At 43.3% G+C, this 22199-nt stretch overlaps 1 protein-coding gene across 6 annotated transcripts; it reads right to left on the bottom strand.

Annotated features, from left to right (window-relative positions):
* Positions 1-6633: 6633 nt before the first annotated feature.
* On the bottom strand, positions 6634-21969 carry DESI2 (desumoylating isopeptidase 2). 6 transcript variants are annotated; one of them, XM_030447357.1, is made up of 5 exons: positions 21476-21969; positions 14732-14804; positions 12931-13024; positions 12069-12210; positions 6634-10207 (listed from the first exon to the last, which is right to left on the bottom strand). In XM_030447357.1, exons 1-5 carry the CDS (start codon positions 21512-21514, stop codon positions 9974-9976), a joined length of 582 nt encoding a protein of 193 aa, XP_030303217.1. In that variant the 5' UTR covers positions 21515-21969; the 3' UTR covers positions 6634-9973. The 6 variants fall into 6 exon arrangements, with proteins under 6 accessions (XP_030303217.1, XP_030303219.1, XP_030303218.1 ...); XM_030447359.1 differs by lacking the exon at positions 21476-21969 and adding an exon at positions 21348-21415; XM_030447358.1 differs by lacking the exon at positions 21476-21969 and adding an exon at positions 21313-21373.
* Between the last annotated feature and the right edge of the window lie 230 nt (positions 21970-22199).

Here is a 22199-nt window from a genome sequence, read left to right as displayed (position 1 = left end):
CCAGATGTTTTCTCTGATTTCCCCAATTATTATCCACAGGGAAGGCTGTTCTTCCACTGAGGTGACTACCTGAGGCTGCCAGCAGTGTGTTACACTGAACAGGCTCAGGGTGCCACCCATGGGGCTTTTCTGCTGCCTTTCAGAGAAGCTGGGAGTCTCTGCAGTCCTGGTGGGCATTGCTTCTCCTCACACCACTCACCCTGAGCATTAACCACAGGTTTCTGCTGTGCTGCATAATCTGGGCTCTGGCATTCCTCTTGTAAGGCTAAATGACTCTCCGTATTTTCACAGAATCTTTTCAAACAAAACTGGATTAATAATAATAATAATAGTGATATGTGGGGAGAGTTAAGCTTTTTAATTTTCACGTTTTCCTGCCAACCATTCCATTACAGACTGGCACACTTTGTTGCTATAGAGCTTCTCTCCAAGGCAGGACTTTGTTTTATTCAATCATGTGTTTCTGAGAGCAACTTACATAAGAATTGACCTATCCAACCTTCATCTTCGTGGAAGACTGTTTTTTGACCACCTGATGGCCTTATCAGATGTTTATCAAGACACTGAATAAAGTTGTCCTCAGCTCAGTATTCCTGTAGGAGGGAGAGGCAGCCTCACAGTAACTGCACTTGTGTGCAATTTGCCATTGCTGCCTTTTTCCCCTTCCTCTCCAGGTGCTGCAGTGTAGTCTTCCTTGCAGCCTCTTGGAGAGCTCATCATGTTCCTGATAATATGTTGCTGGCCAGGCTTTTCCAGGGCAGACAATGGATTTCATCTCTGTAGGGTGGGAGCAGCATTGTCTTTGTGCTGGTGTGAGCTGCACCCATCTGTAAGGAGATAATAGGACCTGGAAGTCCCTGCTCCTTCTTCCTCCTCCTTCTCTTCTCCCTGGCCTGGGGTTTGTTGCTGTGTCAGCTCTCAGCAGCACAGGGCAGGAGATGCTGGCAGGTTGTCTCAAGGGTACCTGCAACTCCTCTGAAACCTTTTCTATGCCACACACAGGACACTAAGGCAATGAGTCCCTCTGCTCTTGTTAGAGCAAAGCAAACCTGTTAGCTTTCTTGCAAGTCCTTTTTGTAACATAATTTCTGCAGCAGCTGGTTTCCATGGAAACCAAGAAACAACTTGCTGTGCACACAGGAAAGAAGGCAGCTGACCTGCTTGTCCTTCCCCCGGCCCTGGCACTGGGCTTCCCTCCCTTTGCACATTCACATCCATTGCTGATTGCCCGGAGGTGGACAAGCCCAGGCCCAAAGTCTGCAGCTTATTCCACCAGCAGGAGCCTGAGTGCAGGGCCTCTCCCAGTTCCAATCCTGCCTCATCCCACCTCTGTGGGCAGCTGAGAGGGCAGAGGGAGGAAGGGTCTCACAAGGTCTTTGCCTCCCCTCCCACTGCTGTTGTGTCCCCAGACTCCAGCAGTGATGGGCTGGTTAGCTTTGAATGTACATGTGCCCCTCTTTTTTGGCCCCCATATCCACTTACATGACATGTTTTGTACACTTACTTATTCTGCTTCTCCTAGCATACTCCTATAGGTTAACTTGTTAAACAAATAAATGGAGAATACCAGTCCTATGTTTATTGCACTTAATTTACAAATGTTAGAATTCTTCCTAACTACTACCAGAAATATCTGCTTTGGTTAAGTCTTGTCATCTTGACTGCTGGCATCTCCAGGTCAAGGTTGTGGCCTCTGCTTCTCTTTAACTGCACAAGTTCCAAACACTGAGGTCCAAACACTTTTGAGGTCAGCTTTGAAGACTGGAGCTGTACAAGCACCGTGACTATCAGTCTGTGCCTCTGTTTTGTCCCTGTTGAGCTGTCCTGCCTGGGAAGTGCTCTTTTCTAGCCACAGACCATGAAGGAATTGTCAGGGAGAGCAGAAAGCTACTGTCTCATGGAGGTGATGCCTGCAGTGTCCTGACACTGTTACTGTGGCATGAGACATGGTGGTACTGGTCAGATGCTTGCTTGGGACCAACCATGGGATGACTTGTAACATTTCCATAATCCAGACTTTGACTTGTATGGGCATCAGGTGTTTTTTTTTTATTATTTGAATTGTTGACTTCCTTGAACTTTCAGCAACTGGGTGTTGACGAGATATTCTTTCTCTGGGTATTTTTTGGACTTAACTAGCCTTGAAGCTAAACTCTTCCAGCCATCAAAGAACCGTGATCACTTTGGACGGCCTGAGTGGCTGGGCACTCTCTGCACCTCAGGGCAGAGCAGCCACCCCCACCCTCTCAGCCTGTCTGCCTCTGACTCCTCCTCTCCCTGCCTGCTGGAGCTAAATGTGTTTTCCCCTGCCTGCACTCCCCTGACCCCATCCCTGTGCCTGCAGGAGGGGAGTTTCTCCAGTCGGGAGCCCCATGGTGGCTGAGCTTCCCCATCCCCACAGCAGCTTGAGTCAGGCAGAACCCTGGCTTCTTCTTTAAATGGGAATACTGTTTTATGCAAACATTAGTAAAGCCCTTTCTTTCCTCACAAAGTATAAAAGCCAGGCTACTTACTTAGCTGCTTGTCCAGGTGAACCAGGTTATTGCCTGAGTGCCTTAAGCATGTCCCTGCACTAAAACCTGCAGTAGAGCCTTACCTGTTCCATAGGAAAAGATAAGGAAGTATGGATTAGCTCATGACACAGTCTGGGAGAAGCATCATGACCTTTAGGGTTACCTGCTCTGCAGGTCCTCAGAGACCAATTAGGAATCTGAGCATCTGTAGAGGACAGAGGGAGGGAGGAGTGGTGCAGTGCTGGGTGGCAGGGAGGAGCAGCATGAGGCAGAGTCACACAGGGAGGAGCAGCCCAGTGCTGTTCACCATCTGCTGATCTGTGTGGAGTTCTGGCAGAGACCCGGCAGTGTAGAAGCACCCAGGGGAGAGTTGATGTGAGGAGCTGGCAGTGTAAAGCTGGTTGTGGCAGAGCACTGGCAGCAGACAGTTTGTCCCTCTCTGGTGATCACTGTCCTTCCTTTAAACCTTGTAACACACACAGAAGCCACAAGAGCTCCTGGAAGGGCAAGGTAGCTTAAAGTAAGCGATTTCAGAGGTGAAAATATCCTAGAAATCTGGGGACCTCCCTGAGCCATTTCTTTACCCTCGACTCCAGGGTGCTGGCAGTCAGAGCCAGCCTGAGCACGCTCTGCTCACCCGCTTACCCTGATTATTGTTGGTTCTCATTCACTGCTATTCAGTGTAATTTTCCAAGTCTCTCTGACATAAAAAATAATTTACCTTTACAATTGTATTTGAGCCTTCAGCTCTTGCTAGTCCTCTCTACTCAGATCGTATTTGCTTAATGGCATGTGAATTTATTTGCTGAAAGCTGACACTTCACTGCAGGATTAGTGACTAACATGGGGCTGGTGCATGAAATTTAAGATGCAGAGCACCTTTTTTGGGGGGGGGCAGGGGAAACAGAGGGAAATTCCAGTGCTCTTGCAAAGCTTCACCTTTAGGATGAAGTAATGAATGAGCTGAAGTACAGAAGAAAAATAAATTAAATTCCAGCTATTTAAAGGCTCAGCAATTTCTTCGAGGCGAAAAACAAGAAGCTATTGTGTGCCTGGTCTGGGAGGGCTGGGGGAGGCAGCATTTCCCACAGCCAAATTAGGAATGGGAAAACCAGAACAAAACCCTCAAGCCTCAGAAGCCTGAGTAGGGAACAGAAGCCATTTTTCTGTTCGACATGATTTGTGCTGTCATTAGGTGGCTTTAATGGGGCTTTATTCTTATTCTGGGAGGACAGCCTGGCTTTGCTTGAGCTCACAGTAATGACTGTTCAGACCTGGGAAATGTGATGGAGCCAGCTGAAAGAGTGTTCCTTTTGGCACTCAGACACCCACTGGGAGCAGAGGGTCTCCTCCTCCCTGGCAGGCAGGGGAAGTTGGTCACATTTCTCCAGAGCCCAGCAAAAACTTGCTTGTGCCCTGTTTGGCAGAGGGATGTGTGTGTCTGATTCACATTGTTTTATCTCACAGCAAAGGAAGAGCCTTATCAGCTGCTGTCAGCTGGCACCAGACCCAAACCCCACACGCTGCTGCCCTGCAGTCACCTGGGGCAGAAGATGAAGCCAGCATCACAGCTGCAGAAAAGGCTTTTTTCACCCAAGATGTCTTGAATCCCCCCTCCTAGCCCTCCTCCCAAGCTATGGTGACCCTTCACAGGAAGGGCTCAGCAGGTCATGGCTTCTTGAAGTCCAGAATTTGGGCACCTTGTTTCAATTTCTGTAAAAGTGACAGGGGATAAAGAAGTAAAAAATATCCTCTGAAAGGAAATCTTCAGAGCTGAAAGCCACAAGCAGGGTTTTAAGGGCCCTCATGAGGCACACACAAAGCCCCTCTCTTCCAGCTTCATTGGCTTCACTGAGAAGACACTAACAGCAATTTCTCTCCTCTCACACAACCACAGGGGCCAGAAGCAGCATAGCAGGTAATCAGCAACAGGCTTTCTGCTTTTGGGAACTGCAGGACTGGCACTTTGAAAGAGTATGAGAACCACTGGCAACCCATCCTCCACCTGTGGAAGGAGCAGTGTTACCTCAGCTCTGCTGCTCAGAGATGGACAGCAATGGAATCATAGAATCATAGAATTGGCTGGGTTGGAAGGGACCTCAGAGATCATCGAGTCCAACCCTTGAACCACTGTTGCGGTTGCTAGACCATGGCACTGAGTGCCACATCCAGTCTCTTTAAATATCTCCAGGGATGGAGAATCCACTACTTCCCTGGGCAGCCCATTCCAATGCTTGATCACCCTCTCCGTACAGAAATTCTTTCTAATATCCAACCTAAACTTCCCCTGGCACAACTTAAGACCATGCCCTCTTGTCTTGTTGAAAGTCGTCTGGCAAAAGAGCCCAACCCCCCCCCGGCTCCAACCTCCTTTCAGGTAGTTGTATGGAGCGATGAGGTCTCCCCTGAGCCGCCTCTTCTCCAGGCTGAACAGCCCCAGCTCCCTCAGCCTCTCCTCATAGGGTCTGTGCTCGAGTCCCTTCACCAGCCTGGTTGCCCTCCTTTGGATCTGCTCCAGGACCTCAATATCCTTCCTAAACTGAGGGGCCCAGAACTGGACACAGTACTCGAGGTGTGGTCTCACCAGGGCTGAGTACAGGGGCAGAATCACTTCCTTGGACCTGCTGGCAACGCTGTTCCGGATACAGGCCAGGATGCCATTGGCCTTCTTGGCTACCTGGGCACACTGCTCCAGTCTCATGTGAGTAGCATCCCTCTCTGAAGAGATCTGGGGATTGATGGAGAATCCCAAGCAAGCTAAAACTGTGCCACTGCAGGAATCTTGCATTTCTTTATGGCTAGATCCTACTTCAGTTTGAGATATGCTAATGCTAGCAACCAGATCAGGTGAGAAATACAGGATTCCTCCTCTAGAGCAGGAATCAGTTACTGGTGGAGTATAGCTGCTTTCCCAAAACTATTCCACAGGCTTCCCTGACAAGTTGTTACATTGAAAAGGCTGTCCAGACTTTCTGTGATCCAACTTAGATCAATCCAAGAGTATCAGAAAAAGTCAAAACTGTCCAATGGTAATGAAGCACTAGGAAAGAAAATATTTATTTAGGGGGAGCAATATGACTTAAGGTGCCTTTAGATGTAAGAAAGCTTCCCCTGTTTAGAAGCTGTTCTGATGACAAACTGGGAACATAAACCCTGTGTGCCTAAAGAAAATGTTTTAGAAATTCCATTTGAAATATTTCTGTTTTCTTTAAGAAGAGGTCAGTTAAACTCAGCTACTCACCCATTAAGAAACAATGCAAAATTCATTTTTTTGTGTGTATTTATCACCTTCCTAAGGAGCAGATAGGCACTCTTGGCCATCAGATACCACAAATTAATTTATCTGGGATTCACATAATTTTACTTGATGAGCCGTCCTGATTGTTGAGTTTCCTTTCAATAGGATACAAAATCCTCAAAACTATTCTGTAGCTTTGCTAGTGATTAGGGTTCAGTAGCAGCTGGAAAAGGGAACACAGAGCAACCACAGCTTCAAGCAGAGGTGCCACCACCCCACAAAACCACTCAGGGGTCAGGTGCAACACAAGTTGCATTGAGTGGGAAACAGCTTTGCAGTTTTGTAATTAAAGAGCCTGGGGCATTTCTGCAGTCTGGGTCAGCACCGGGCCGTGACACGGGTGGCAGTGAGAGCTGGCATGGTGTGGGCAGCAGTGGCTGAGGCTGGCGTTGCCATTGGTACTTCACCTAAGTCTGGGTAATGCTGCTCTGCTCAGACAAGACACAGACATTACAGACCCCACACACCCCAGACTACAAGGCTGTTGAGCAGAGTTGCAGCATATGGCACATACATCTGCAACGTGTCCCAAGCATATCTGAAGTGGTTTATATCTCCATAGCTGTAGCTAGCACACCAAATCTCAAAACATTCAGAATTTATTAAAATCTGGTGGCTCTTAATAATGCCTCAAGGCAAACCACATCTCCTGATGCCCACGTCAGAGTACAGCCTATAGCTTAACTATAGAAAATACTTGAATAGTTTCACTGTCCTTCAAAAGCATCTTTCAAAACCAAAGATCAGCTGGGATGGCACTGACAAAACAAGCTGTAGGCATCACAGGAATAACACACAGAGAGCCAACTGGGTTTTTTTTTGCTTTTTTTTATAAAAGTATTTTTAATAAACCATTGATGGATTTAAGTTTCAGATGCTAGACAACTTGTTGCCATGTACAGGTAACAAAAGTCAAAATTCTCTGAATTTTATACAAATACTATGTAGTAAAGTAAACTTGAATACAAGTTTACAAAAAATGCATCAGTGAATATTCCGCTTGAAACCAACCTCCAACAGTGAAAATTATCATGTATCAATAGTGATCAGAATTGCATTGCAAGTTTTAGAAGTAATGCAACTACATTTTTACCAAGCCACTCTGAAGTTACTGGTGCACTCTGACAGTATATTGGATTTTTTTGGCTTGCTGAACAGAAAATGGCATTTAAATAAAATGACTTTAGGAAGGTAATGTGTATAAAAACTACTATCTTACAGAAAATTAAACAAAAATGAGAAAGTAAACAGAGCAGAACCCTGAAGTAGTGATATTTTTCTACCCGTTTTGATGGAAAAGTCTCCACAGGTGTCCAGCTTTCTTACAGCATTTTGGAGTGTTCTAGTCCTAGCACAGTGTGGTCATTAGTAGGCTAAAGTAATCCCTGCTTGGCAGTAATGCTGGTGAAAGGTAACTTGCTCTATTGCTAACAAATCAGAGAAACCACTGGCAGGGTGACTTCTTGGAGGCATCAAGTGGAGGCTGAATTGACAGCAGGTGACTGAAACTACAGCACCACGTGCTTTGATACAATACCCAACAGTCTTCAGGGTTCAGATGTCAGTTTCCTCACAGAACTTACAAATGGATGGTTTTGCATGAAAAACAAAACACAAAAACCCCAAACAAAACAACAAGAAAAAAAGAGCATAAGACAGTATTTTCAGCTACCAACAAAATGAATGCTTTTGTTACAAACTTTTCAGTCTGCTTTATAAAAAATAGTCTCACTTTACTTCTAAATAAAAACTGTGCTGTGATCTGTCATGTTCTTGCATTGTACATGCTATAGTTGTGAGTGTTCATGAAGGTGTACAGATTTGTGACCTAGCACTCTGGATATATCAGAAGCCTAAAAAGCAAATTTTGGTACACAAAAGTTAGGTAGCAATGAAAATTCATTCTATTTATTTTTCCTAAAAACTAGGAAAAGCTACAGTACATGTTGCTAGATCAGTGGCCTCAACCCTGAGCTGAAATAAAGGACCTGCCTTGGCCACAAGACTTAAGTCACATTTCTACCACAGCTGCACAGCAGAGACAAAATAACCTGTCTGTGGCCTGTTGCCTTAGCTGTAAGTAGTGTGAGATCCAGTTCTGTAATGCTTGAGAGTTGACTGGAGACCACCATGTTCATTTTCACTACAGGACAAAAAAGAAAACTCAAATTCAGAGATTCAAGTGAAAAAGCACTCAACAGGGAGAGTCAATATGTCCAGCTTCTGGAGACCAGAGAACATAGTTTGTGGCAGACTTATCAGTTCTACACATTTCCCACTTTGATAGATTATAAAAACATGTACCAAATCACACTTATAACTTATACTATTATCCCACTCTTTCCAGGGAGAGTCTCACTTGATTTTTTTCCCCAGAACTGAGCATCCCTCTCTCTGTACCTACACTGCATCACAGAAGATGAGTGACAATTTAAAGACTGACAAAGGATTCAACCCAACTGCTATCAGAAAAACTTCCACCTGTTTCCAGCATGAGTCAGAGTTTGTGACCATCAGAATTCTGATACAGCCAGTTACACCTTCCTGCAGGGTTCAATGGCACGGATTACCCGTGGTTAGGAGCACTCATTACATGAAGCATTCTTGCCTCCTAAGAGGACTTTTTCCCTTTGAACAGCAGAAACTGTAGAGTCAGTACTTCACTTAATGGAAAAATTAAACCCAGCAACAGACTGAAAATAAAAGTTTGTAAGAATCATTTGTACTTCTAGGAATGCACACTCTGTGAGCTCATCAGTTTACAGGTGGTATGTTCTTTGTTAGTTTAAGGCAGCAAGTCTTAAAAACCACACAAGCTCATCTCCCTCCTGTTTGTGCTACTGTATCCTTATGTGCACAATAGAACCTCACTAATTTACACTAATGACTGGAAGAACCATTAATTCTCTTGGTAAGTGAACAAGAATAAGGCATTATGTTATATATTCTGATCACTAATTATAATTTAGCTCTAATTATAATCTACCAGCAAACATACTTCTGTGTTTTAGAAAATAATATCTCTTACCTTCAGATATAATTACGTGTGCAGATTAGTGGGTTCTGCTGTGTAAACACGCAGGTGTATAAGCAATTTTCAGGTTTTTCTTCATTACATTTGACAAGAAAGTTACTATCACAGAGAGAGACTGTGGGAAAATAAATTAGGGTTTCTCTATAATTTGTGCAGATATGCACAACTGGGCAGTAATTTAGCACTAAAAAAAACAGACACAAATGTTTACAAGCTAAAATGAAGCAAAATCAGCAGCAAAAAGCCAAGGCCATTCCCCAACCATAAATGGCTTGTATTACACTAATCCAAACTATATGAAACCAAAAAAGAGTACAAGTACTAACTGTTATATACAAGCTTGAAATCAAGTAAAGCAGATGGTGAAAAATTTGTTGATGATTTACATGTCTAAATCCCAGTTGAAGTAGACAGTAAATACAGACAGAAGACAGGATGCAAACTACATGGCTGAGTTAAAAAAAAAAAAAAGGATCAATGTGCATTGTAATGAGATAGTAATTTCCCTTCACAAGTGCAAAAATCCACAGTTTCATTAATGTAGAGGTCATACTTCCAATAACAGATCTTAGACAAAACCAGTCTCCCTACATCCTGGAATCTACCTGTTTACATCAGCCACTTTAAGTGCACAGTACCCTGTTCACACATACAGAATTTCTGCAGTTTCTGGCACCTCTCAGAAATTTTATGTTCACCTGCCTTAAATCTTGAAAACAAAGTGGAGAGTTCATCCAGGGCGTCATACCACTGCTTTTGAGTTATACCCACAGTTACATAAAACTCAAATTATCTCTTCTTCGTGGTGGCAGGAGTCCTTACAGGACTTGTAAACAGCAGTACACAATACTGTAAACAAATAATTTAAGTTCTGCTTTATACAAGATGTTAAGATAACCAAGGTTTACAAAACAGGTGAAAATGAAAAGGGTGGCTTCACACAAAATCCTTCCCTTTTCTCCCAGCAATTCTTTTCACCACATAAATAATCCTGAGCTGAAACAGGTTGATGAGAGTCTTTTTTGCATATAAACCCAATGTTCTAGAATGAACTCTCATGTTCTGTCAGGAAGTCAGCTGCTGGAGAGATTAAACTGAAGTTTTTCATTTACCACTTTGGAGGAGGACTTATAATTTGGTATGGCGACCAGTTCTAGACCCAGATGCTGAGCTTGCCAAGGAAGCTGATGCTGCTGCATCCTCAGCTTCCTCCAGCTCATCGTGTAGCTCCTGGCTCACACTAGACTGGAGGGCTGCAGGAGTTAGCCACTCCTTGGGCAGACAGCTCTGGAGAAATGGTATACAAGAGCTGAAGTAGGCAAGGCGATTCACCCATCGTGGAATCTCTTTCCCACAGAGAATCTGGGTGGGAGGAAGGGAAAAAATGATTAATTGATCTGGATTCATCAGTAACAAAACTACAGTACTGTAAATACAAAGCAAATGCTGCAGCAGCCTTATGATTCACATATGACAAACACCAGTCAAGAAGCACTCAAGTTAGCTGCACCAGGAAAACTTTCTCCATCAGTAAAAGCAGCACTCCAAGTTACACAGGGAGACTTGTTGTGCACTGAGAGATTGGCACGTTGGTTCTACACTTTTCTTAAAAAGCCCCAGAAAGCCCAGCCCCTTCACTCTGTTTGAACACCTGTAAAAGGCACAGAAGAGAGTTAAGGTATGCTTTCTATTCCACTAGAAATAGTGGAACCACTAGTTCTTCAAACAGAAGTTGCAGGAGAGATCTGAAAGCACCCTGAAATCAAGCAGTCAGGAAGAGAGTGTTAATACTACAGTTATATGGAGTAATGCATAACAGCTGAGGTTATTCATTGGGACAGCCTCTGATGGCTCTGCACAAGACATCACAATCTTAAAAGGCCAAGCATACACACACACACACTCAGGTTCACTGGAACAAGAGAAGCCATACAATGCAAAGCTTGTTTCAACTCCTCAGAAATATATAAAGCTACATAAAAATATATAAAGCTGCATAAAATGTTTGTTTTTAATGTACATCAGTCATGAAATGGTTTTGTTGTCCCTATTCAAGGAGTGAGCTATTTTACTTAACTACCTCCATATTCACTTCTAGTATTACTTACTATACTGTAAATCTAGAGAAAAACCATAGCTAATGGGAGCATCACTCTGCCATTACTGAGCAGCATTTAACTTGTAATTACACTGCTGGTTTTATAAATCTGAACACTGAACAGGACAAGACAAAACAGAAATAACCTGACCACATGGGTTGACAAATACAGCAAAACCCTGACTGCAGAGCCCAGATTTCATGCCAGCTCAGTGTCTTACCCTACTTAATGTGTTATACATGAATCATCATCTCAGTAATATTTTCCGGTACCACTGGCGCACCAGGCAGTGTACACAAAACACAGGCTATACAATCAGTGTGTCATTAGCTATTTTGAAAAAAGGAACAATTAAATGTTATGGAAATTCACTATGGAAAAAAAAAAAGAAAAAACAAACCAGCCATCCATTTTTTGAGTGCTTCAATGAAACAGAAAAAATTCTGACAAGCACAGCTAAAAGTCACGACTGCCACTCCTCTGGGGTTACCTCTTCCTGACTCTTTCCCTTGTGTTGATACACGTGAGTGATCAGGCATTCAAATCATACTGGCAAACCAATCACATTAAAATGAAGCTGAGGGGGAAAAGCAAAGCCCATTCAACTCCACAGTTAGCTACTTAGCACCACTCAGGTACCTACAGCACCAGCACAGAGATGCTGGCATGGCACTAACTTGACAAAAGCCTCTAAAGAGACTAACAGTGTCTGTGAAACTTCAATGCTTTTGTGATTCTTCAACAAGAAGTCATAACTTTACAAATTATTTTCAGTGTGATGGCTCTATGGGGAAATACTGATGAAAAGAACACATGGTTCTCTCTTCAGCAGTGATCTAAAATGATTCTGAAATCCTGTTAATGCTTTATTTACTATGTCTCTCAATCAGTAATGAGCCTCTGCTCAAATAAAAACTATGTATGACAACAATATTTAGTATTTTTGGCAGCACAATACCATGCTTTGGATATCAGCACAAATAAAACATTTAAACTAGAGACATTTTCCCAAGGTAGCAGGGATAGGAAGTCAGAAATTCAGCCAAACATTCCAAAGTGCAGGAAGGAGATGACGTTCTGTAGCCACCCAGGAAGAACCTTTACAGACCTTCAAGTTTGTTTACCTCAGACAAAGATGAAGAAAAGTGATTGCAGTTTTTGTGCATTAGGTGATAAGCATTTCCTTTGAATTCTTTTCCAAGCTCTTCTACTATTTTTTCTATGTCATCTTCCATAAAGTCAGTACTGCCTAGAACTACAGACTCCCTAGAAGAGAAACAGAGAGAACAGTGATCAGGCTTCCATGATATAAGTGGATTACTGGTCATTCCTTGGTCAAAAATCACACCATTGTAGGTGACAAGACCTTTCCACCCTCCTAGGATAGCACACATTCTTTTCATTCCATTTTACAGCATCACTTCCATCTTTATCATGAGATATTATTTTCTTGCTGATTGGCCACCTGTAGCTCACTGAAGTTCTTTCCAACTTTATTGTGACAAGCAGAGGATGCAACATCCCCCTCCTCTCCAAAGGACATTGTTTCCAAGTGACAGCTGAGAACAGATAAGAGCTTGTAATGCAGGGAAGGGTCAAGGCAATCACACTGAGAAAGTGGAAAAGAGACATGGGGAAACCTTGAAAAGTAACATTTTTCAGCTTTTTCTTTGAATCAAAATTTCACTAACTTGAAAAAGTTACCCCATTGTATTATACTGTGTGAATAACAAAAGCTGGCCAAAAGACCACGTAATTTGTAGACATTTAAGCATTTAATGGTATACTATAAATAATGTTCTTTGCTGCAGACACTTTAGTCTCATCATCTCTGGCCATCTTCCATATTTCTAAGTAAACACACTAACTTCTCAGAAAGTCAGAAATGCTATAGTACCATTCAAGATATTATCTTAAAAAATAAATGGAACAAGTCATCTTTTTAGTGTGGCTTTTCAAAAGCAAGAGAACAGGTATTTTTCTTACTTAAATTTAAACGTTTCTCCTAGCTCAGAAGCATTTCCTGGTGAAATTTCAAATATTCCAGAAAAAGGGTATGGATGACCACCGTAGGCAAATTCTGAAAGAGAAAGATCAGATTTAACAACAATGGCACAAAGTGACAGTAAAGAACAACAGACCTCACTGACTACAAGATTACTTCACAAGGATCCAAAGCTAGAAACCAGACATCCAATTTACACAGGTAACAAATGCAAGGAGCTGGAAATGAATAGTTTTGTTATTTACTAGTTAACCCAAGCAAAAACTGACAGGACATTTCCTACATCAGTGTACAGGTTTAACAACTTTGCAGTAAGTCTATACTGTTTTCATTGTGTGAGTGAGGATTTGCAAGTTAAACTGAAAATCCCACCCATGTTCTTTATACATGCTTGATTAGGGATTCAGCATACTGCATCCTCAAAGGTCTGATGGTGCTTCTGTTCACTGCACACTACAACTCTTAAGTGTGGCAGCAAGTAGCAGCCTATTAGTTGTTTTTTTTTTTTTAATTTCTTGATTTCTAAGAGTTCAACTGTCTACACTTCTTTGCAATAGCAAGAAATTAAACCAGCACATGCATCTAAAGTTTGCACATAGCATCTGCTGGCATAAGCACTTACAATACATGAAAATACCACAGTGTGCTTCAGCTTCCACAGTGTCTCAGATAACACAGCATGCCATACCCAGAGTCAATAGAAAGCTTTAAGCATGACTTCAGGCTTCCTTTCCTCACAACTCATAACACATCATCCACCTCCAGTATTCAGTTTTTGGATAATCTTTTTTACAACAGGTTAATAAATAGTTTGGTAGGCTTTGAAAAATGCAAGTCATTGTTCCAGCAGGGGTATGACCTGCTCTGTGAGAAAGCTGCTATAATCTGAACAGGAAGGGAGGCACAGGTATTTGGCACAAGAACTGGGTTTCAGGCAGAGCACTATTAAGAGTCAGGTCTTTCTGGTTTGGATTAAAAGAAATCCAAGAAAGTTTTAACAATAAGCATTGTGTTTTGTCAATTCTTGGCTTTTAACACTTGCAAACCCCCTCACAATGGGACCATTGTAGTAGCTGAAACATCCATAAGGTAACTTGGCACAATGTAGTCTCTGGATGATATGCCACACCTTTTGCTGCTTCTCCTCACCTCCAAATAAAAAACACCCTCCTCCCAAAAACCCAAAACCCCTCCCAAAAAACCAAAACCCAACCAAACAAAAAGAATCAAAGTAGATTTTTCTTCTTTAAATGGACTACTTTTAGCAAAACCATCACCTCACAGAATTATACTGCTAGGCAGGAGCACCTCAAACCTCAGCCTGTGCTACAGTGTGCTCAGAAACACTTTCTGGCAGCAATGGAGATTCAAAGTGGTCTGAACATACCAGCAAACTGCATCCCCAGAGCATAACCTAGTTATCAAACTGGAATGTATTGCTGTATTTATCACAAGTGTATCTTTGGTAGAGAATATGCATGAGATGACTCTTAAAGAAAGAGTCTCTTTAATACAAGCCAACTTACCAAAACGGAATAGAATTTTTCCTGAGCATCCAGCACATCTGCAACATGATTATTGTTTCTGTAGCTAAAAATTAATAGCTTTATACCAGAATGCAAGATCACCGCTGTATTATTTGTATCCAAGTTTTTTTCCAGAGGCAGAAGAGATGAGAACTTTAAGAGGAAACTGATGAACAGGTTTCAGGAGCTCACTATTTGAGAAATGTTAAATAACATTACTAGAACAAAGAGTAAGTTGTGTTTTTTGTTTACATACCTCGCCCATACACCTCTATACCTGAATGGAACACTCCAATTCCAAGGGAAGAAGTGTACTCATTCATCCAATACTACAAGGAAAGAAGAAAATTAAAAATTAGTTTCCAACACAGATTTGTCTTTTCATACCAGACTGACAGGTATTTGTCCCCCACATCAAAAGCATAAAACCCTACCACAAAATAAAACTGCACACCCATTTTATAGGAACAGAACATGCTGCTAAAATTCCCCAACTCTGCACAGTGAATGAAATTAATACAGAGGTTCTACTCTGGTGTTTTAGTGCTGCCCATGTCTGTCAATCAGGGACACCACATATCTGGGAGAAATACAGGTCAACTTTTGATTTGTCAAAAAGTTATGGGTTACAAAGTTTTCTGTTAAGTGGAACACATTCTAGGATGAACTGCAGTAATTTTGCAGGAGCATGTTTTTTTTTTAACTAACAATGGAATATAGGGGTGTTATATACACACACCTGTTGTCACTTACAGCAATTGCCACACTTTTGCTTTTGACCAGATGAACCCAAGACACACTCAGACATGTGAGACAGGCTGAAATCACCTTAATAGACTTTGTCTTTGAATACTCAACTGGTGCTCACTACACAAGAGACCAAGCACTTTCCAGGCTCCTGATGTTCAGATGCACACATGAAGTGTAAGCCTTTTGCATAGGTCTAACACCTGTTTCCAATATATCACTTCTCTATAAAGGCATTTCAAAAGGAAAGCAGGAAGTGATCCTTTAAAAAAATAATAATAAAAAGGGAAAAAAAACTTCCCTTAATGCTTCCTCTTTTCTTTTTCAAAAGCAGCAGCAAGTGTCTACCAGGAGCAAACTATTACCCTTAAGACCTTAAAGACACACAGAGTTCTGGAAAGGGAAAACCTCAGTTTTGTCCTTAAAACTGAAATCAGCTAGCAAGAAACACCTCTCTAAAATGTTAAGGAAAAAAAAAAATTATTTAACTTATCCCAGTAGTGGGGCATTGTCTCCTTGGTTAACTTGTCCCAAAGGACACAGCTGCAAGGTTCTACAAGGCAGGCTTCAAAACGTTAGGCAGGATACAGACTGAGGTAGCACCCCCAGCAAAATAATGTTCAGGAAATAGGAAAAAAAGAAGCTTTTTCACACTATCTGCTGATGTAATAAGTGCTTTCTGAAGTCACTATTAAAACAACACAACTAGTGACAAAAAATATGAAAAGTTACAGGTGTGATGCTTCCTGAAGAGGTGCTAGCTCCATCATTTACAGGGCCATTACAAACATGTTGATGTATTTTTGAAAGGTAGTTTTCTCGCAATAAAAATGATATACTAAACTCTGGACTGAGAAGCTATTGATGAAGATCAAGACAAGTTAAATGGCAAAAAGTCAGCCCAAAAGTTACAAATTATCAGACAGAGGATACAGATGTGTTCTGGTTTTGCTGTAATCTTTAAGTATCATCAAACTTAAAATAAATGGTTCCCCAAATGCAGTTACCAGCAGTTGCCAAACACAAGCACATTTTTTTCCCCAGCCTTACATTCACATTCTGCTAGCAAATTCAAATTGTGCTATTAGGCACAGAACACAAATTACTATCTGGATAAAGAGATGCTAACAATTTTATGTTATACAGACAAGTCAGTTGTGGGAAATTTCATCAACATGAACTAACAGCAGACAGATTTTGCTTCTTATATTTAAAGTTAAGGCTCACTGAGATTTGTCAATAAATTTTGCTTAAGACTAAACATTACCCTCTGCTTTAACTTCTGGCTTTGTTAATGTAGTGCTATGTTAGCTACTGGGATATGGATAACTATACTATATCTTCACCTATCTGAAGGGCTTAGCAGGTCTTTCCTTCCTGCCCCCAGAAAAGAGCAGAGAGCTAGTTCATATCACCAAGCTGCAGTCAGGAATACCTTGGGTTAGATTTACCCTGTATAGAAAGACATAGAATAGGGAAAAACAAGACTGGAAGGAAGAAGAATAATGTTATGACTACCCAACTAACTTAGTAGGTTTGTGATTTAGAAAAAAAAAAAAAAAAAAAAAGGATTCTGAAGTGAAATCAAAGTCCCCAGAAACTGCAAGAGTTACTTCAGCATAAACCTGTTTCAATTCTGAAGGCCGCCCTATCCCACACTTTATCAGCTGACCATTTCAAAATAGTTTTAGATTTTTATTTATAGTCAAAATTGTAGGCACATTCAACATACAGTTTGTCAGCACAGGAAGAAAGTGTTTTGCCTAACTAGAGGTGCATCCAAATGAAGCCAGTCTAGAACTGAGCAATACAGGGGCCCTGCTGCTCTCTCTTTCCTCTCCTGGACACTCATTTGGCCAGCAAAATCTTGTGCCCAGCCTCAGTTCCAAATAACCTACACATCACATATGCATCAGATCTGTTAATGCCAAGCAAGGTTATTGCATTGTGTAACAAAAGTTACACAAGATATCCCATAAGCAGTATAAACAATAAAGCCAAGCTTTTATTAGACAGAAAAAGAGGAAAAAAAAATGCATGCTTCTCCCCTCGCACAACCCTGTCAAACCTAAGGCAAGGTGTACAGGAGAGGACAGAAAAACAGGTCACCAGCCCTCCTCACTGATCTGTACAGAAGCAGAGGAAGGGGATGGAAAAGTGCTCAGAAAGCCCAGTGCTATCCAGGTGCATCCTCACTGGTGCCACCCTAAACACATGAAGCACGTGGGGCTCACTAAACTACAAAAACTGAGCACTGGTGACAAATGAAACAAAGGTCAGCAGCTCTGGAGGAAGTGCCTAAAGCAAGCTGGCACTTCACTTAATACTTCCAGTAAGAACAGAGGAGGTTAACTGAAGATAGAAGAATTTCAGTAAGACAGTTACTTTCCCCCTAGGAACAGTAATTATATCTAGTTATTACTTAATCTGGATCAGCTATTGGAAGGTTGGGCACATTTTCTCATTGAACAAAATTCTTTATCTCACTGAAAGAACGCAGGACAAATGCAACTTAAAGTATGCTGAATTTGGCTACTGCTGAAAAGATTACGGATGACTTACAAAATGAAGGCTGCAAATCAGATGACATCTATAGCTTACAGGTTCAGTAACATGCTAAAAGTTCTGGAATCTCAAATTTATCCCAGAAGCTATATCCTTGCTTCTACAACAAAATCAATTCCCTTCATTTAGTCTCGATAAGACGGTGCCATAATAGATTACAAAGAAGAAGCAGAACCCCAGATCCTTGATATTTTGTAGCAGGTCAGTGTTGTAAAATAGGAACTAATGTTTAATGCAAATATCCCAATGAAAATATTAGAGAACTTTTCCACGTGCACAGTAAAGTCATGTCACTGAAATGAAAGAAAAACACTGACCCCAACGCTTTAAAAAAATCTTCATTATTCTCCTCAAAGCTTTCATTTATTCTAATATTTTAAATTGTTATAACCTTCTTTGACAAGTAAAAAAATAGGATGCTACTTTGGGTACAAAAAAGCTAGACTCCTAAAAATAGGAGTTACTTAAAATTATAAAGTACTCTGTTCTAAAAGCACAATATATATCAAAGTGTTCACCCTAGCCTTTTAACAATCATACAAGATTTTCAAAGGCATGAACTGCAGCACATAAATAGGACCTTGGGCTTTTCTTCCTCTGTAAAGTTACCAGTATTTGGAAGTCTGCTTTCTTGTACAACACACACAACCCTCCTCAAATTCTGGTTTAATCAGATTTTTGCTTTTTCAAGTGCTAAGGACAATGGAAGGGTATATGCTCAAAAAAAAAAATCAGCTCACTCCTCTATGTAGTTTGAACAGCAGCAAGGTCACCCAGTACTCCTCTGCATACCTAAGCCAGTGTCTGGGAAATGCAGGGGGTTAAAATAAAGCCGCTCATATGGCTGTTGTTATTATAGTAATTGTATGGTATAGGTGCCTAATGGTGGTCTGTTGTTCCAAAAGAACAAAAATTCCAAACCTAAAGTACAAAAAAGCCCAAAGCCACCTCCATGGGTCACATGAAATGTCAGAAGCAAACACTAAACCTGCCAGCACCTCAACACACAGTTGGCAGGATTTGATGAGTAAACACAACTTCAAAATAGCTCCCACAAGATTCTGCCCTTCTCCCCCACCTCTCAGAGGCACCCAAACAACACAGTATCATGGATTTCAGCAGGCTGCCTACATGCTATGCAACATGGAAGTGAAGTTTTAATTTACAAGCTGCTGCTTCAAACAAGTTTGACGTAGATGGAGACATTGTTCAGGGGAAGAGTTTGAGGCTGGATGTATACTGACAGTGCCTTTCAGACACTGTGGGAACCTCAGTTTTTCTTTCCAGCAGGAAATATTCTTCTCTAATGGTCAAATAACACAGACATTATTATAAAAAAGCATACACAACTGAAGCAGGACACAGAAGTATTCTGCTTAATGGTCTCAGCTTACAGGATGTATAATTTGTGGTGATGCATAGCTTCAACAAATACCACAACTGCAGACCAGTGCACAAGCCTTCCCTACATGTGATCAAACATCTGCTGGCTTCTTTTGGTGAGAAAGCTCCTTCCACAGATGGTGACTTTAGAGACTATGCTGCTTTTTGATGCAGGCAGAGCCCAAATAATCACAACAGGACAGTTATCAGTGCCCAACATGTCCTAAGGAAAAGCATGACACTAGTTTTTATGAGCACAGCCTTCCTGTTGCTTTTTTTTTTTCTCCTCCCCTCCTGTCAGCCTTTGTAGGACCACTGGTGTAAAACTGATGATAGTAACGCAACTCCAGAGGAAAAAGAAACAAAGCCATGGGTTGCAGGAATGAAAGGTAAGGACTAAGAGATGAAGGAGAACCATATGAATGAAAGAGTAGACTACCACAAGAGAAGGAGCAAAGGCATGGTGAAGTCACACCCCACATATGCCATCACAGAGAGAATGGAATTTCTGACAGAGGCCAGGGCATTACTCTCCAGGCAGGCACTTACCCAGGAGACAATCCCTTCTGTTCATCTTTACAGACTGCCCATGAACTGTGCTCAGGTGATGCACTGCACAGCTAAGTAAGTCTGTGAAAACACTGGGTCTTCCATTTTAGTGAGTCAGAAGTGCGTCAAGCCTCGACTTCAAAGATCTTATATATGACTGTCACACCTAAGTCTCATGACTTTTCTCCGTCCTATTTTTTTCTCTGTACAAATACTTGTAGTTAATATATGTAAACCCATCTCTTTTCATGCTAAAAGGGCTTCTCCAATGTGTATTTTTACTTGTTGTCCAGAGAAGGCATACATGTGCATGAGACAGAGCATCCTTTCCTCCTTAAGTCTCATATAAACAAAGCACACTGACTTTCTGTCATATCAGCATCACCTATGAGCTCAGGTGAGCAAAGACCACTTTTTGTTTCCCCCTCCCCTCCCTCTCAGAAAAATCAGTGAGTAGACTGCTTCTGTCTCCAGTTTCCCCTCATTCTTTACAATGATGGAAAACCGATGTAGAAGTAACAGGTTGTATTTGCTGGAGACAGAATATGGACACAGGGGTGGAAAGAAAAACGAAAGAAATTCTCTGACATAGACATTGATTTTTATGGTAGTATTACAGTGAAAGAGAATAATCAGGCTAGTTCATGTATTCTCATAATATATGATTTTAATTTCAAGCCAGATAGCTTCCTATTGATTGCTAGTAAATAATGTGGCCTCAGTACCCGAGGCAAGCAAACTGCATTTTCTCTCTGCCAGTAGTCCTGGACTCTACCTTCACCCTTTTAAAACACCGAAAATTCACTTTAAAATAAGTGGTGGTGGTAGGAAAGCCTATCCAAAACAACCCAAGTAACACAAACAGTGTAACCTGAAGCTTGCTGTCAACCCTATGGTCCCCCTATCAGTAGTCTCAAAAGGTGCCCAGAGAACTAGTGCTACCTCTCCTAATTTCCAGCGACTGAAAAGCATAAGCAGATAGTATTTTCTTAATATTACTTAATATTTTCTTAATATTACTTATCCTCACCTCCCGTTCTTACACCTCATTTGTTACCATGGCATTTGAGTAGTTGAACATAAGACAATGCAAGAGTTGCTGTAGGTGTTACAGGAAGATCAGCCACAAGACCTGGAGTTCGATTTTTTACCATTATTTCTACCAAGTTGCGGCCATACCGACTCTGTTCAAACATCTTGGTCAAGGAAAAAACCCCAACAACACAGTACTGAAAAAGCTCTAAAAACCCACTGGAGATCCTTTCCTACTATCCTGCTGGAAAACCAACCACATTTACGGTTTTCAGGAGGAGAAAAGGCAGGGCCTCCCCTCGCCTGAGCCCCAGGGGCAACAACCGAGGAGGCCGAAGAGATGGGGGGCACTCACGTTTCGTTACTCATCCGCAGTAGGGTAAGAGTTTCCCCCACGCCAGGGACCGGACCTGCTTGTCACCGCAAGGCCCAGGCACCGCAAACTTCTTTTGGGGCTCACGAAAGATGCGTGCAGCCTGACAGACCCCCGCACCCCACCGTCGCCCCGCTTCGTTATTCCTCCCGCTCTCCCCACCGCCTCCACGGACCCATCCCGCTCACGGGAAGGGCCGGGAAAGTTTCCCGCTGCTCGCCACCCCCGCGGCCTTCCCGGGAGGGGGCCGGGACCACGCGCCCACCGCCACAGGTCCGGGTTCGCACCGCCGCCAAGGGGCCCCGGCCGGGCTTGCTTGCCCCTGTCCCCGCCGCCGTGCTGGGCGCTCACCATATCGTAGACGTTGAGGATCACCAGCTGGTTCGCCATCTCCGGCGGCCCGCGGGCGCCCCCCGCCCCTTCGGTGGCTCCCGCTGCGGCGGCTCTGCTCAGGCCGGCGGCGGGCCCGTGGGGACCCCCGGGGGCCGCTTCCTCCTCGTCCTGCCTGTTGCAACGGGGCGGGGGAGGGCGGCGGGCACCATGGAGCCGCCGCCACTGAGGGACGGGGCCTCGCCCCTGGAAGACACGCTCAGCCCGCGGCCAGCGGCGGGGGCCGGGCGGCTCGGGGAAGAGCGGGCGCGGGCCCCACCCCGGTGCCGGTGGGAGGGAGGGCGAAGACCAGGAACGGAGAGGCGCGGCGGTCAGGTAGCGGGAGGGGGAGAGCCACGGGCAGCCGGTCGCGCCCTGCCCGGCGCTGGCGCCGCCGGGACCGCGGGACGGCCGTGCAGCCCCTCCAATGGGCGCAAAATGGAGCCGTTCGAGCCCGCCCCCATCTTCCGCGGGCAGGGGCTGGCGGGGACTACAGCTCCCGGCGCGCACCGCGGAGGGAAGGACTACAGCTCCCGGCCTGCCCGGCGTCTCCCCGCTATCGGCTGCGCGGGGCCCTGGGGCGGCGGCAGCGCCCGCTTGGTTCCTCGGACACCGAGCACCGGCACTGGCGACCGCCGGCGCTTCAGGGGGGGTGCGGCTGCCGCGCCCCTGCGCTGGGCGCTGCGTTATCTCTTTTCTCCTCTCC

Source organism: Calypte anna, chromosome 3, assembly GCF_003957555.1.
Source record: "Calypte anna isolate BGI_N300 chromosome 3, bCalAnn1_v1.p, whole genome shotgun sequence".
In the NCBI taxonomy this organism is placed as follows: domain Eukaryota; kingdom Metazoa; phylum Chordata; class Aves; order Apodiformes; family Trochilidae; genus Calypte; species Calypte anna.
Note: the sequence above shows the minus strand (reverse complement) of the source record. Positions and strands in the feature narration are given on the sequence as shown.